The 15,920-nt window shown below is 45.9% G+C and overlaps 7 protein-coding genes across 7 annotated transcripts; 2 read left to right on the forward strand and 5 right to left on the reverse strand.

The window, feature by feature from the left end:
• Window positions 1–830: 830 nt before the first annotated feature.
• SERLADRAFT_435939 (uncharacterized protein) lies at window positions 831–1,267 on the forward strand (the record flags this gene model as incomplete). Its single annotated transcript, XM_007316204.1, has 2 exons — window positions 831–1,005; window positions 1,068–1,267. The coding sequence occupies 2 exons, from the start codon at window positions 831–833 to the stop codon at window positions 1,265–1,267; spliced, it is 375 nt and encodes a 124-aa protein (XP_007316266.1).
• A 1,360-nt stretch (window positions 1,268–2,627) lies between these two features.
• SERLADRAFT_462778 (uncharacterized protein) lies at window positions 2,628–4,117 on the forward strand (the record flags this gene model as incomplete). Its single annotated transcript, XM_007316205.1, has 2 exons — window positions 2,628–2,656; window positions 2,704–4,117. The coding sequence occupies one exon, from the start codon at window positions 2,710–2,712 to the stop codon at window positions 3,820–3,822; it is 1,113 nt and encodes a 370-aa protein (XP_007316267.1).
• Window positions 4,118–4,180: 63 nt separating this feature from the next.
• Window positions 4,181–5,424, reverse strand: SERLADRAFT_462783 (uncharacterized protein; the record flags this gene model as incomplete). The annotated part of the gene is made up of 3 exons (XM_007316206.1): window positions 4,181–4,761; window positions 4,822–4,853; window positions 4,916–5,424. 3 exons carry the CDS (start codon window positions 5,148–5,150, stop codon window positions 4,357–4,359), a joined length of 672 nt encoding a protein of 223 aa, XP_007316268.1.
• Window positions 5,425–6,259: 835 nt separating this feature from the next.
• On the reverse strand, window positions 6,260–7,592 carry SERLADRAFT_414286 (uncharacterized protein; the record flags this gene model as incomplete). The annotated part of the gene is made up of 9 exons (XM_007316207.1): window positions 6,260–6,456; window positions 6,511–6,612; window positions 6,664–6,718; window positions 6,769–6,845; window positions 6,905–6,937; window positions 6,998–7,028; window positions 7,078–7,106; window positions 7,155–7,251; window positions 7,533–7,592. The coding sequence occupies 9 exons, from the start codon at window positions 7,590–7,592 to the stop codon at window positions 6,314–6,316; spliced, it is 627 nt and encodes a 208-aa protein (XP_007316269.1).
• Window positions 7,593–7,694: 102 nt separating this feature from the next.
• SERLADRAFT_462784 (uncharacterized protein) lies at window positions 7,695–8,551 on the reverse strand (the record flags this gene model as incomplete). The annotated part of the gene is made up of 4 exons (XM_007316208.1): window positions 7,695–7,768; window positions 7,816–7,903; window positions 7,976–8,160; window positions 8,218–8,551. The coding sequence occupies one exon, from the start codon at window positions 8,468–8,470 to the stop codon at window positions 8,258–8,260; it is 213 nt and encodes a 70-aa protein (XP_007316270.1).
• A 1,213-nt stretch (window positions 8,552–9,764) lies between these two features.
• SERLADRAFT_462786 (uncharacterized protein) lies at window positions 9,765–12,101 on the reverse strand (the record flags this gene model as incomplete). The annotated part of the gene is made up of 17 exons (XM_007316209.1): window positions 9,765–9,824; window positions 9,881–10,092; window positions 10,163–10,188; window positions 10,260–10,300; window positions 10,373–10,483; window positions 10,540–10,641; window positions 10,695–10,749; window positions 10,808–10,884; window positions 10,947–10,979; window positions 11,031–11,061; window positions 11,114–11,142; window positions 11,199–11,295; window positions 11,354–11,386; window positions 11,447–11,466; window positions 11,533–11,542; window positions 11,601–11,742; window positions 11,791–12,101. 16 exons carry the CDS (start codon window positions 11,877–11,879, stop codon window positions 9,900–9,902), a joined length of 1,089 nt encoding a protein of 362 aa, XP_007316271.1.
• A 1,574-nt stretch (window positions 12,102–13,675) lies between these two features.
• SERLADRAFT_462789 (uncharacterized protein) lies at window positions 13,676–14,560 on the reverse strand (the record flags this gene model as incomplete). Its single annotated transcript, XM_007316210.1, has 2 exons — window positions 13,676–14,067; window positions 14,117–14,560. 2 exons carry the CDS (start codon window positions 14,478–14,480, stop codon window positions 14,021–14,023), a joined length of 411 nt encoding a protein of 136 aa, XP_007316272.1.
• Window positions 14,561–15,920: the final 1,360 nt, after the last annotated feature.

A 15,920-nucleotide genomic window follows, 5' to 3' on the forward strand; every position in this document is an offset into this window, starting at 1 on the left:
ACATCAAGGCTATGAATGGTTCGGGTAGACATTGTTGTCCCAAATGTACCGAGCACTATGACCGAAGGCGCCAGGCTGAGGATGTGGACCAACTTCCCATTGGTAGTAAGTCATATGGCCTATATGATGTTATCCGCTGATCTACCAATCACTACCAATCACTGATTGATTGGTGCTATCAGACTTCACGGCCATTCCCAATCTGTGAGGAATCAAATTTTCTTATCGCATTCCCGTCATGTCGTGGTTAACAGACTCGATCCCTGTCACTCCTCTTGCTCTTGGACTAGAGATCACAGCCGGTATCTTATTACTTTTATCCTTTTTCTTCTTATTCTCTATTCACACTCACGTCCTATTGTACTTACAACAAAGGAGACCTGTTGTAGACCCTCGAGAAGACATCCAAATGACATAGCAACGATCCAGTGCTATGTCTGGGAATACTTCGGAGGGATATTGATAAGCGAAGAAAGTTGTGAGTCAGCACCTTCTCATGGGCTTACTGATACAGCCAATTGCACACCCCTTACCAATACTTTTCTCATATGATTAGTAAATACAATAGATCAGACCACTTTCTCCTTCTTTTCCTATTGGTTAGACAGTTGGTCAGACCACTTTCTTAATTCTTTCCTTTCTCGGTCTGACCCTTGCCGTTCACTATATAAAGAAGTACATGCTCGATGTATTATTCTTTAGTTCAATATTAGTTTGGATTTGCGCCTATACCAATACTCTTCGAAACTCATACCCTGATTCATCGCCTTCCAGCAAGGACTTGACCAGGCATTGTATTTTGTTATATAGCTTCGTATTCGTTGCCTGACATGTCTTCGTTGATGAGCTCTTTCCTACCCCCGCTTTCCCTATTCAGACCATCATCTTCCTACACGGAGGAGATATTGTCGCTAAACGGTGGTACTACCGGCTTCAACCTAGCACAACAAGTGCTTCAATATTGGCTTCACCCTTGGGCAGGAAGCGGCTGGCTATCAAAGATGAGTTAGCAAAAATGCTTGTCGAAGCCAACTGCATGTATTGGGGGTGTAGTTTGATGAAAATAGTTTATCAATTCATCAGCAATTCTAACCGCAAAGAAGGTCCCACCGAACTCCCGCCTCCCACAGTACCTCGCTTGCGTATGGTCCATTCTGCCATTGCTGTGCCAGTTGTGCCAAGTCTGAAAAGTGCAGTGTACCTGCTGGAGGAGCGAATTGAGGCTGACTTTGTGAAGTATATCAATAACAATAGCGCCTCACCTTGACCTGGCTTGAATGACGAGCAGAAGTTGATCGCCGAGTTTCTTTGTTTTGCGCAACATGTCCAGTACCATCTCTCACATGGTTTGGCTTTCTTGTCTGATTTTCAAGGTAGTTCTTTTTCTCTTATGTCCTAATTGCACAACTTACTGAATTGTCGACTCCTTTTGCAGGTGCCGGTTTTCTGTTGACTGATTGCCAGGTGATCACAGCAAGGTAGGTTTCATTCTGAGTCATTTTGCCTACCGGCTCATTGTATGTCTTAGGATTTATGCCACTTGTTTTGGTGAAGGCAATTGGACGGAAACTCTGTATAATTTCCCTTATCTTCACTGCTGCAACACTTACTGTGCTTACTACAACCTTGGTCCCATTGTCGAGACTCGAGGTCATTGTCCTCAGTTGGCATCTTCAAAGTCAAACATACCGGACAAAGGTGATGATACGAACATCCAGAGCACTCGTCGCGAGTGTTGAGTGTTGCTTTTATGTCGTTTTATTTCACTTTGTTGTAGTCTCCCACTCATCACTCCGTATATGTTTTTTGAACTTGTCTTATACTCTCTCAATGGCGATCTCTGTAACGCATCACAGTATATTGTAATTACATGGACATTAAAGTTTGATTTATGGTTAAGGTACACATTTTTCGATCAGACCCATCGGGATTTTAAAAAAATTGTTGCCGCGATACGGCAGTTCCGAAACTCGAAGTGTAACCATTCATCCACCATAGTACCGTATTACCTACAAGCCTGTGTCATTTCTTATTTCACAAACCTGGCATGGCTATATCAAGGCCATCTTCCTTCTCAGACTATAATCTGTCAACTTGCGGAATGGAACGAACCACTTGTGCGCTGCGTAGTCAGCGAGGCACAAGGGGGAAGACCTGGAATATCGATGTTGCTGGCATAGGTCAGCTGCAACACGTTATCTGGGCGCGATCCACAAAATCAAATCTACGAAATAGGAGGAACAAATGGAAGTATCGAATGTGAAATCTGGCAGGACGTATGGAAGGCGGAAACATTGTCATGATATATCACATCGGTAATTTTATAGTACCGGGAGGATTTGCAAGATCTGCTAACGCCAGCGTCACTGTGTTATTTCGATACGAAGGAACGTGCAGGATTCATCCTCAGCCTCAGGAAAATTCTTGGAAAGATCGAGTCATGTGGATAGCACTAAGACCGCCCATAGGTTGATGTTCTGAGGAAGTGAAAATAATAATTTGGAGTACCTAACTCCAAAAAAAGGCCTAACAGGATGCATAGACACTACCAAATGACGAAACACCCGCACCGTTGCATTGCACCGTGACTTCACTGATATATAAGTACTCTGACTTACTCTCATTCTAACCCTCAGTATTCCTCACATTGAATAATGTACGTGTCTGTCTTACACTTGATACTTAAACTAATTTTTGACTCAGTTCATCATGTCTAACCCGTCGACGTTCACCCCAGTTTACCAGTCGGGTAGTGGCATTGGAGGCTTCAACCTACTCTCCCCCGCAGATATATCATTCGCCTTCGATTATGACCACTCGGGCAGGCTTGACCATATTGTCCTCTATCAACCCGGGGCTGGTACTATCTGGATTTTGAAGCGCGATGGCGCTATATTCAGCGCAGTATATGCGCAAGGTGCGCCGGGCAACGGCATCGGTGGTTATGACCTAGCATCCACTGCAGACCGCGTCTTCGCATTTGACTATGACCACAGCGGCAAACTTGATCACCTCGTCCTTTATCGTCCCAGCACAGGCATCGTCTGGATTTTGAAAAATGACAAAGGAGTCTTCAGTCCAGTTTTTCAGTCGAACACCGGGATTGGAGGGTTCAACCTTCTATCACCTGATGACAGAGCCCTCGCCTTTGACTATGATCATTCGGGCAAGCTTGATCATCTTCTTTTCTATCAACCCGGTGCTGGAACCGCCTGGATTTTGAAGAACGTTAAGGGGGTGTTCAGTGCGGTCTATGCACAAGGTGCACCTGGTAATGGCATTGGTGGTTACGATTTGGGTTCGACTGCCGATCGCATCATTGCATTCGACTATGAACACTGCGAAAAACTTGATCATCTTGTCCTCTATCGCCCCAACACCGGCATCGTATGGATTCTGAAAAACGATAAAGGAACTTTCAGTCCTGTGTATTCATCTAACTCTGGGATTGGAGGATTCAATTTGCTATCACCCAATGACCATGCCTTCGCTTTTGACTACAACAAGGATCACAAGCTTGACCACCTTACCTTCTACCAGCCTGGTGCAGGTACCATCTGGATTTTGAAAAACGACAAAGGAGTTTTCAGTCCAGTCTACGCTCAAGGTGCACCGGGTGTGGGTATTGGCGGATATGATTTGGCTTCCACTGCAGACCGTGTCTATGCATATGATTATGGTGATGCGGAGCCAGGTTCCAAATCAGGAAAAGATGATGGCAAGAAGCATCACGGGGGAAACGATCATCTGGTTCTCTACCGTCCCAACACTGGTATCATATGGATCTTGAAGAACGACAACCCTCGTGACAATCGAAAGTAAGGAGTTCAGGGGCAGTGCGCGATGAGGAGTTGTCGTCTTGTTTTTCCTCATTAACAACTCGAATCCATTCATCCATCCATGGTCACTTTCATCGCCCCCTCGTCGATATCTTCTTGACTTTCTACATAACCCTTTGAATATAGGAATTAGTGGAGTTGTTTCTTTTATCTGTACGTGTATAACTCTTGGTTCTGTGGCTGCTTTACACCTGAATTTGCTTTGATGTCTGTATATATCTGTACCGTCCTGATCTGTTCTTATATTATATGGAGTTCAACTTTCTGAGCCTGGACATGAATTCTTTGAGGTTTAAACTGATGCTGTACAGACAGTAACGTGGAGGTTCAAGGCTCTGTTCAATGTTCGCTATTATTTTTGTGTTCCTCGTTTGTCAAGTATTCTCTAAATTCAGTGAATCAAGTCCGTAACGTAGCGCTACTAACGATGTCGGGCTCAACTTGTTAAGTCACATTATAATTCCTTTTATCTGAATCTAGAACCCGACCGCTTTGTTCAAGTTGATTTTCCTATAACCTAGATCTTCCAATTTCTCCTGTGCTCGCTCCCAGAAACTTCGTGCAGGTCGCTGTACGTACTCGTCTTCTGCTGGACTATCTCCCACATTTTGTTACGAATAGCCAATCTTCTTTCATCAGCGAAATCAGCTGTGCAAAGCATCTGAGAGATGACAGACACATCGTTCCTCTTCAGCTCGTTAAGCTTGGGCGCCGATGTGATAACAGTTATTGCTACCAAGTTGGTCGCGATTTCTGATATCTTCTTTGAAGTGAACTGGTAGGCAAAGAAATTGACATCCATCCTCGATATACCCGATCTACCAACGGATATGACATATGTGGAAGTCGATGATTGATTCGCTACAAAATTTCCAAATAGGCGATCCATTGCGATGCCCATGATCTTTGTGACTCCTGGGATCTTGTACGTATGGAATAAGCAGCCCGCATATCAAAGATTGTCCCAAAAAACGATACATACTATGTCTGCACATACACGATCATCAAATTCATCTGTAAATTACGGTGCCCGTAAGTAATTAATGGTGCAAAACACAATGAACACGGGGCTTCACCTGATATAAAGGTACTAATAGCAGTTGAATCGTTCGAAACCCCAGTCCTGATGAACCAATCCTTGCGAAATACTTTGTCAATATGGATAGTCTTGGAACTATGGTCAGATTGTATCCTCTCTTCAAAGCTCTCTCGATGATCATTGTGAAGGGAAACGAAACTGTAAAAGATATCGCGGGTTAATCGCTCTTTATTGACATCATCTAATGACTCGAATGACAATAAGTTGCCCATGATGGTAATGGTGAACTCCAGAATACGAGGATAACAGTAATCAACGGCACATTTATATCGGATTGGGGGCCACCTTTGTGTGAACGATCATCGATCATTATCTGAGCTGAATGACCACAGATGACGGATGCGAACAATTGTAAGTACGTCGGATAAGCTAAATTTTTCAGATGAACGGAGCTCGAAGTAAATTATAAGCCGTTCGAAATGAAAAACAGCCCAATGGAGAATTTCTTCTAGTAAATGGTCACTGGGTGCAAAAAGAAGTTACTTCATTGTACTGATGGCTTCCACCGAACCTGGGTTATTCCTCTAGCGGAAACACAAATATCCTGGCTTTTGAAATGCATCAAGGAATCCCGCTCATCCCCACATAGGCAGATTACTTCAAGTTACGATAAAAAACAAGCGCAAGAACAAAAGATGCACTTCGAACAGATACAGTTGAAGCTGGCCTAGAAGACTCTTCACCTAAACAAGCAGTCATCGATTCGACTGGATAAGAAACGATGCGCCCCCTTTAAGATTAGCGTTTCAGCTTGTAGCTTGAAGCTTGGACCACATGGTTTCCCCATCGACGCCTTTGAGCGAGTTTTATAGAAAAGTCGATCATTTCATTGGATATACCCCGCCTCTCAGCGCATCCGTACATCGACGTCACAGTATAAAAAACGAAACCTAGCTTAAAATGTGTTGTAACGTGCTATATAAACGCTAATGGTTGCACAGAAAGACCATGTCCATACCTTGTACACGCCTAAACTATCGGTATAGCATTCGCTCTGGATTCACATCCAAAAGACTCGTTACGATGACATTGATGGATGGTGTGGGTGAATTGTAGCGATTGAGACGGAGGGTTCAAAGTTCTAGCAGCGTTTGAGTTGGCGGCACGGAGATGGAGAATAATTCTGCATGACAGAACACTATGCATGGTATAATACACTCTGTAGAAAAATATTATCAAAACAGACAGGTTAAAGCGTGTACCAATGTGCTAGAATCACGTACATGTCCAGCATAGGTTTCAAGCCCGGCTGGGGATGTAACATTTTGAGTGCCCTACCGGTAAATGGGAGCAGAAAATGACATACAGGGAAAGTTGCAAACGCGACAACATTAGCAACAGACAAAGCTGGATGCAAGAGACAAGGTATCAGCTTTTAACAGGAATTAGTGCACGTGCGAGTTTTACCCAATATACACAGATAAAAGCCAATACCATCTCTGTACAGAGTCTGCAATATTGGATTAGTGGTGTGGCGGTGATACACATTTATCCGGTACAAAAGTAGGGTTAAGAGCACTGTGGACTCGGTGAGATATATGAAACGACTTCAAGGACAAAATTGATGCTTACCGGTCTCGTGAAATATGACGCATGATATAATAATTAGCGCATATATGACACTGTCCGGACGCGTCATAGGATTACATCCTAATAGCTCTTGTTCTGGGACAACTACTCTCGGATTCATAACTGATCAAGAGAAAGTCAAGGGTGGGGACTCACAAACGAGGGAGTGCACATAAATGAAGGTCGATACGAGCATGGTCACAATAATGACCTGATATTGAGTTGTCATTAAATATCCAAGTGAAGTTGCTGGAACCGAACCATATATAGACACACCAGACAACGACAAGACTTTTTGCTGCCAGACCATATTGCAATCGTCCGTAGAACAAGGATTCCTGGAGTGACTCGAAGATAACCATCATATTTGCGAGGTAAACATGCAGAAGGAACTTACCTTCTGCTATCGCAACACTGGTTACGCCGAATACTGTGTAGAAATGATAAGCATAAATGACAAGTTTTCATAGATAAAGAAGAGGAAATCTACCTGCACTGGCCAAATTAATCTTCTTGCATGTCTGAGTACCACGATCAGATTTAGACACAAGAAATGACAATTGCACGCACATTGCTGGGTATATCGGAGCCAAGAGTCACTTGGAGAGTGTCAGCTATAAGCCGGCTCTCAGGTATTACCCACGCACGAATCAAGATTGGAATGGTTGCAACGAACATGTTGTAACGCGAAAAAAGGAAAAGGAATTTGACAGGGCTCCACCTTGATTTCCAAATCAGCTGAACCTGGTATGATATATAAACAAGGAGACAATGACAAATTAATAAGTAGCACGTTACTTCTTCTTCAAATGTATTGAAGTATTCTAGGAGCTACAGCGCAGACATTGAGCTGGGAGTATACATGTCCGCTAGTTGAATCACACACCAAAACTGGTAAACAAGCGACTGCGAAATCGCTGTTATTGGTCGGTGTAGGACCAATGTCTTTGCAAACGCACCATATACATACTGGGCAATCGGTATGTTATTTGATCAATTCAAAATGATCAACTTAGCATGCTTACCTTGACCGATTGCAGTTGAAAGGCCAAGGAGCTTGCAGGACTCGCTGAAAAGGATGACATGGCGAGTCACGAGAGTTGCTGTTGATACGCTCACTTATACCCTGCCTAGACCCTGTATGAGCAGATGTCTTTCTTGTGTGTGAGCCAAAACTGATGATCAGGAGAGGCAAAGCACCACAGCAATGGGCGCGTGACCAATGTCCTAATCACAGCTCGAGTCTCCAGCTCGCGGGAGGCTGATTACACTGTCAATTGAGGGTGAGGTCTGGGGAACTGAACTGACCTATTTTTATGGTGCTGAGACCATTGTAAAGACGCGTAAGACGTTAGAGAATCGACGAGCAAGTGCCACAGAGCGCCAATCCCAATCCCTAGACACGAGAACCAAAAACTTCTATCTCTTCTGCTTTCCTAAAAGGGCGTCGACTTGAAATAGTACTTACCATTATCAGTTTAGCCCTGAGATGCATATTAATGGTATTGGGTAAGAAGCCTTGCGTGTAGTTTGGAAAATCAATTGAGGGTTCTAATGCTTATGAAAGTGGTCGGATGTAGGCAAACTCGAATGTGAATTCTGTCCTCGAACTCAGAATTGACTTCTGGCCTGAAATAGCTAGCAGATATTTTGCTACAGAACATTCTGTGATAGTGGTGCCATGCCATTGAGAGCACCAGTTTAACATACCTTTCTGAGTTAAGAGAAACAGCACCTTCGTATGTTGAGTTCAAGTTGACATTATGCAAAGGCCGCTACTGGTAAAAGCAACGGTAGGCCGCGGAGTCCAATTCGACTCTGGTACAGAATTTTTGCAAGCGCTCTGTGGCTGGTTCATATCACCATCATGTCTTCCAGCGTCGTCTTCATTTTTGAACAATGCACCCCCGGAAAGGTCATTGAACGACGATTCAGGAGTCCCAAAGCGCGGGAACACCACCATATGGCGCGACAGAACATCTCACTCACCCCAACCTCTCCACACTCCATTCTCGCGCCAGCATGATGTGGACACAACTGAGATAGGCTCTCTTGCGCACGTGAACTCGGTTTGGGAGTGGAGTTTTGTCGACGACAAGTGGTCACGGAAAACAACACTTCTGGTTTGATTGTCCGCTCGAGGACAACAAATGGATGACTGACTAGAAGTTCAGAACGAACAACAGATGGACGGGTGAGGGTGTAAGGTAGGCTTATTCTCATTGGCTCCCCGCGATCGTGATGTCAGATCATCATTCCTCTTAGCATTCCATTCATTCCTTGCACTAACGAATAAGCCAGCATAATTCACTGCCTTAAACACTAACTCGCAATTCCCCCTTTTATCTATACACACTAGTCTGGAATCTATTCCGTCAGATTCGAGTGTTTGCAGCTCACGGTTCACTTCCAAGGTCTAAGGAAACGAACGACGTCAAGGCCTTATCCCATTTTCTGCCAAGCCATCAAGAAGGTCATTATTATTCCACTGTGCAACTATCCAACGAGCCATACTTCCCATATAGCAACAATCTACTTTTCCCTGCATCCGAACACTGTAGGCCATTCACCAAAGACCTGCTTGGAGCCAAAACTCCTACTTGTCGTCTGCCAGAACAATGCAGCTTTTTGCCCTTTTCCTAGCCTTGGCTGTGTCATCAGTCTCGTCCCGCCGGTCAATACTTACCGATCAGACATGTTATTGTGACACGGAAAAGCTTTTGGATTACACCAGGACCAAACATTGTTGTAAGCAACTTGGAGGAGATTACTATACTCATATTAAGACCTATTCATGTGTGCCGGATGGTGATCACGCGAACTGGTTTGGAGGGTGTTGCGGTCAGCATGGTTATGCAGCAAACTGTTATATTGATAATTTAACGAATCCGGAGTAGAATGATGATGAAGACGGTTACATAGTCTGAGACCTTGTGATGGGCCTGTCTATCCTATCCTTACATTCCTTACCATCCAAGAGATTAATATAATCCTTTTACTCTCCTTACGATGCAAACCTGTCAGTGTTCGCTTGCGACCACTTGAGCTTCATTATTTTATTTGTGGCGCAAAGATGAGAAGTGGTACCTCTATGTCAAGTAAATCCACAGTCTAATAGGCAAGAAACCTTTAGTCAGAATGCAAGAGTGTGGAGGGATAATGCTTTACCTTTGTCCAGATCTCACAATCTTTGATCAAACGCCTGTTTTAGTATATCAGGCGATACATGCCATCTTTCTGACGGACTAAATATGCTCATTAAAATTCAATTTGATTCATTTATTCGTTTTAGAATTGATGTTGTATATATTTTATGACTATCAGGCACTTGGCTCAACACTGATATGATTTCACAGAAAGACCACATCCATACCTTGTATTCCTCTAAACGCCTAAACCATTGGTATATCCCCCGTTCTCGACTCACATCTAAATGCCTCAATACGATGGCATTGACGGACGACGCGGGCAAATTGTAGCGATTGAGATGGAGGATTCAATGTCCTAGTGACAGCGTCGACATTGACAGCACGAAGGTGGAGAATAATTCGGCATGATAGAACGCTATGCACGGTATAATACACTCTAGTGGAGAGTCACGGCATGGTCAAAGTATGTAAGCGATCGTGCATGATAATGGGCTGAAATCACGTACACGTCCAGTACAGGTTTCAAGCCAGCCTGGAAGTGGAAGAGTTTTGAGTGTGTGTTTTTTTATCAGCATGTGAGAGCATAAACATAAAGAGACGTACAGGGAAAGTCGCAAACGCAATAACATTGGCAATAGATAAAGCTAAATGCAAGGCGTTCAAGAGAAACAAAATGTATGAGCATGTTTGAGAGGTGTCAGTGCACGTCAGTTTACCTAACATACATAGGTAAAAACCAATCCCATCGGTATACAGAGTTCGCAACAGTGGGTTGGTGGTGTGGCGGAAGAGTGTGATTATCCGGTATACAAGTAGAGTTAAAATAACTACGGACGCCCCAATGAGTAGTGTGGATATGCTCAAGGACAAATTGAACGCTCACTGGTTTCATGAAATATTACATATGATACAATGACTAGAGCGTACGCAATACTGTCTGGATGCGTTACGGGATTGCATCCCAGTAGTCCTGGTTCTGAGACAACTATATTCGGGCTTCATGGCTGAACGATATGGAATAAAATAGCGGAGACTCACATTCGAGGGAGTTCACATAGATGAAGGTAGATACTAGCATGGAGATAATAACAGCCTAAATTCAAGTCGTTGTTAGACACTGGAAAGGCGGAGCTGAAGCACTACAGCCAGACCAGATATAGAGACACTAGGCAATAACGAAATGTTTTGCAGCTAGGCCAGATTGCAATTGTCCGAAGAAGAAGTATCGCTGGAAGGACCAAAAGATAAATAAGTGTTATATTATCAATGAAATCCAGATGAACTGTTTACCTTCTGCTACAACGATACTAGTTACGCCGAGGACTGTGCAGAAAGCGTGGGCATAAAGAGCAAGATGAGAAAAGGAGGATCTACCTGCACTAGCTAGATTTATCTGCTTGCATTTCTGGAATCAGAATTTGGATCAGGATAGATAAGGACGGATAAAGTACACGCACAGTACTAGGTATAGCGGGGCCAACGGTCACTTTGAGAACATCATTTAAATAGTTAAACGTAGAGATTCAGATAACATTCACTTACGTATCAAAGTTGGGATGGATGCAGCAAACATGTTGTACCGAGAGCAAAGGAACAGGACTTTGGCAAGGCTCCATCTTGATCTCCAAATCAGCTTAACCTGACACGACACCTTTAGTGAAAGCAGACAGCGACAACCAGAAAAATTAACAAAATACCTCTTCTTCAAACGTGTTACAATATTCCAGGGCCTACAGCGAGACATTAATCCAGGAGTCACGTTAACATTGTTGGTCAGGTGCACTACATACCAAAACTGGCAAACAAGCGACTGCAATCATGCCAAGGTAAGTTGTTATTGATCCTGGACTTTAAATTATGATCGTTGCAAACTCACCATATATGTACTGAGCGTGATTTCGATCAGTTAATCCACCAAGCTAATAACCAAGAGGATGGGCTTACTTTGACTGATTGAAGTTGATAGGCCTCAGAAATTGAGGAGCTCATTGAAACGGATGTAGCGTCAAGTTGTGAGCAGAGGTGTCGTTTGAGATATGTAGCAACTGTAATTTTATGAGCAGATTCCAGCGTCTTGTTTGAGGCTCTGGATTGATGATCAGTCACAGCGGAGGTAAAGTGTCATCATAGTAACCTGATAAAGATAAGAATGTGCCTGATTGCAGTCCAATCTCCTATATCTAGTTCGCGTGGAGGGCTATTAACATAGCCAGCGAAAGGCATGTATAACCATCACAATCATATTTGCTTGTGCATGTTCAAGGTTGCAGACTTGAAAGACGCACTTGCAAGATGTTGATGCTCGAGACATAGATCACAGATAAAGATCGTGAGTGTGTAGTAGAATCAACACGACACTGAGGACAGGTGAGTTGGTAAGGACTATAACAGAGCGTTGATCCCTTGAAACCCGACCATCTTCTGCAGGGCGTCTGCTTAAAATAAGACCTTACCATTGCCATCATCAGTCTAACCAATGATCTATCTTAGTAGACTCTTGTTCCCGGTGACTGATCGAAGATTCTACGACCTTCAAGTTGGACAACGATGAAATGTGGTTTTTCCAACGATACAGGTGTCTAAGACTTGAGAACAATCGGCTGGCGTACATGTGTCCTTGAATTTATCAAACAAACATTGTCGGTAGATGAGGGCCTGCAGAAGATAGCACTGGCCACTTGGATACACATTCTGACAAACATGAATCAAAGAGACCACTGGTATGTCTGATGATACCGTTTGAGATGGAGGAAAAGTGTGACTTGCGTTATGTTTTGACTCTTTTGAGACTTTGGCTGTGATCATGATCATATTGATCTAAGAGCCAAACACGATCTAACCGTCACTCCGAGTCCACACTCTGACAAACATTCTTTTTTCAGCTTCCCAATATTTCATGTTCTCTTCTGTAGCGTCACCACCTCAACAATTATGTGTGAGGTATTCCTGAATCTTTACATGAAATGCAAATGTGTCAGCGAGACGAGTCTACTCTGCCAGCGTAGTGGTGTCCTTGAATGTATCGAACACAAGTCAAAAATTGGGGGGCCTGCAGAAGATACCAGTGATCACTTGGATACATATTCTAACAAATATGGATCAAAGAGACCACTGGTACGTCTGATAAGACACTTTGAGATGGGGGGAAAGTGTCACTATGTTTTGAGACTTGTCTACTCATGATGGTTCGAGTCTGAGAGATCATGATATCGATCTGACACTTTATCCCATCAATTTGGACTCCGACAAACATTCTGTTTTGGGCATTCTCGGGTTTTCATCTTCGATTCTGGTCTATGCTGAGATATTCGCTCCAACTTGCCTACGGGTCTGGGGCTATACCTCATAGCAAACATCCACGTTCAAAACCCAAGTTTCATGGATCATGAAGAAGAAACGAGCAACAAACTTTCGTGTACTCACTGTCATTCCGTTATATCCTGATCAACTGAATGGTAAACACGACATGTTCAAGCAAAAAACAAACCAAAGAATAGAAGCAGATAAAGAAAATTGTCGTGTTGAAAGTGAGTAAGCCGCATTGAGCTGATGACCCACCCATAGGCGAGTCTACAATCGTAAGACAAACCACCGCATCCAAGCCATGTAAGTCGTTCGCCAATGATCTGCCTTGCCTGGGTACGAAGCGAAGACTTTGCTTGCCGTCTGAATCTACCACAGCAACGAACCCGAAGTGACTCGGAAGCTTTTCCCCCCTTGTCCCAGCCTTGGCACTAACACCCATCGTCCGTATCATCCCAAGACACTCTCAAGCCCCCAACCCCGGATTTGCACAGCCGAAGACGTCAACAAGAGCCTTTCTATTCAAGTTGGACGCTCCAACGACGATGATCCGCTGCTGAATGCTCTGAGACCCATGCGACGGCCCCGGAACTTCATGACGTGGTTCGGAGGGTGCTGCAAAAACGGAACGTGACACGTTTTCTGGAGTATGGTGCAATTAGGCGAGGGACGACAGGGAAATGGGACTGAGAAGGAAAACTTGAAGGAGGACTTGTGTGTGTGTGTGTGTGTGTATGATTCTTTTTTTGTTTTTTCGGGTCCTACACTCCCCAGGTGACCAGGCGCGTCTCTTCACATTCCTTGCCGTCCAAAAACGTAGCCTTCCTTCCCCTGGTCATGGTGACGCCGACGAAGGAATATACGGCAGTCGTAGGCCAGGCAGATCATTGACGATTTGGTGGGAGAAAGTTGGGTTGTTGAATGATTGAATGATTGAATTTGTGGGCTTTTTGGTGGTGTCGATAACGATTGAGAGCCTTGTTTGCCGTGCTGTCCTGCTGCCATCACGATTGGATCACGGTGTTATCGTCGGTGGTTGGTCAAGGTCAAGCGTGACCGTGTCAGTCTCCATCCGTCACTTGCCCGAGGCCCCCAATGTGCGTCTTCATTCTTCATCCTCATCTTTGATCTCGGACGAAACAAAAAGCGTGTCCTTGAAAAATGACCTCCCCTCCACAGACGCTGCACAGGCGCGTCACGATGGTGGTGTGGTGAGGGACGATGAAGGAGGACGGACGGGTGGATGATCGGACTCACCCTCGCGGTTGTCTCAATCCCCCCTCGACGTCTGGCGCGTCGTGGCTTGGTCAGGTTCAGTGTCATATCATCCGTGCGTTCATGCGTTGGGGTAAGCCTTGGGTGCCTTGGGGTAGGTAGCAGATGCGTCTTGCCGGTCTCGAAGACGGCCGTGACCTTCTCTTTTTCTGTAGAAGGATGGGCATCGTCGAAGAGAGGGCCGGAGGGTCTTGTTCTGAAACTTGACCATGTCCATGATTCGCAGTATATTGAAAACTGATACATGTCAACGTTGTCAATGTTACTACTGCTGTTGCATAGTAGCTCCAACCATCAATCTCACCAACTCAACCTCTCACGTTCCTCCCGTCCATGACGACGAAAGTAGAGCTTTGATAAGAAATAAGAGAAAGGGAGAGTCTCTGTAGTATACTTGGTAGTATGTATATACGTGATATGTACTGGTAGAACGGCGATGGAGAGTCCGAGTCCGTTTGATGAATTATTAATTTTCAGTGAAGTATCAAGGTAGGGGGGTAAGTACGGGGTAAAGGTAAGGCTAAGCTAAAGGGAAGACGGCGGGCGGTCGAAGAAAGTCCTGCTACGAGAAACGATGTGGTACTACAAAGTGACATCAATACTCACCAACCTCTCAGCCCCGCGCTCCCGCACGCCCACCTCCCCGCGGTCCATGTTGGGACCTGCATGATGCGCGCTCGGGCGGCGGAGGTGGGCTTTGGGGCGGGTCGGGTCGGGCTGGGGGTGGGAGGTGGAGGGAGGGGAGGGATCGGATTGGGAACGCGGGTGGAGCTGGTCGGACGAAGCCATGAAATTGGACTTGGTCAGCGCGTCCAAGCCAGCGGGGGGGTTCCTCCACCTATGCGACGAGCCTCCCTCGCTCTGCGGGTGCGCCCTCTTCGCGTTCTCCGCGGTCGTAGCGGTGAGGTGGGAGGCTGAGGTGGGTGCTGGTGCGGGGTTGGCGAGATGGTCCTGCCTCGAGCTCGCCGTGCTCCCACTTGTGGATCCGCTCGATTCGACGTAGGCAGAGCTGGCATAGCCACTCTTCCCACTGCCGCTGCCCGTGCCATACCCGCTCACGCTCGCCCTGCTCCTGGCAGTGGAGCTGCCCCCGACGGTGCTGGCGGCGATGGAGGGATAGCGTGCGCCCCATGCTGAGACGGAGGCGGCGCTGGAGAGGGAGGAGGCGCGTGTGAGGGTGGGTGAGGGGGGGAGGAACGCCGCTGAGCCTGTGGAGAGGAGGGGATAGGGCGGGAGTGGCCCCGCAGTAATGGGAATGGGAGCGGAGGGCGGCTTTGAGGGCACAGACGGGGGACGGGAGGGGGTGGAGGGAGTGGGTTGGGCGGGGAAGGGGTTCGGGAGAGAAGGAGAGGGCGCGAGGGACGAGGTGTCGGGCAGCTCGGGGACGGTGTCCATGCGCAGAGCAGTGCGGGGTCCGCGGCGAGAAGACTTGTTGGCTCTCCTGCCAGATCCGCGCTCTAGATTGCTCTTGCCGGACGAGACCGGCAGAGCGGGTCGGTCGGCGGGAGATCGGGATCTTTGGTAGGACGCTTGGGAGTAGATCGAGCCTGGGCTATCTGGCTCGTCCTCGTCGTCTTCCTCCTCTCCATCGCTGTCCTCGACAGGCTTGGCTGGTTCGTCGCCAAAGTTGACGTGCCACCGCGCAGGATCGCCGAGCTGGAGGGTGTCGACGTGAGGAGCGATCGA

This window comes from Serpula lacrymans, assembly GCF_000218685.1.
Source record: "Serpula lacrymans var. lacrymans S7.9 unplaced genomic scaffold SERLAscaffold_5, whole genome shotgun sequence".
NCBI lineage: Eukaryota > Fungi > Basidiomycota > Agaricomycetes > Boletales > Serpulaceae > Serpula > Serpula lacrymans.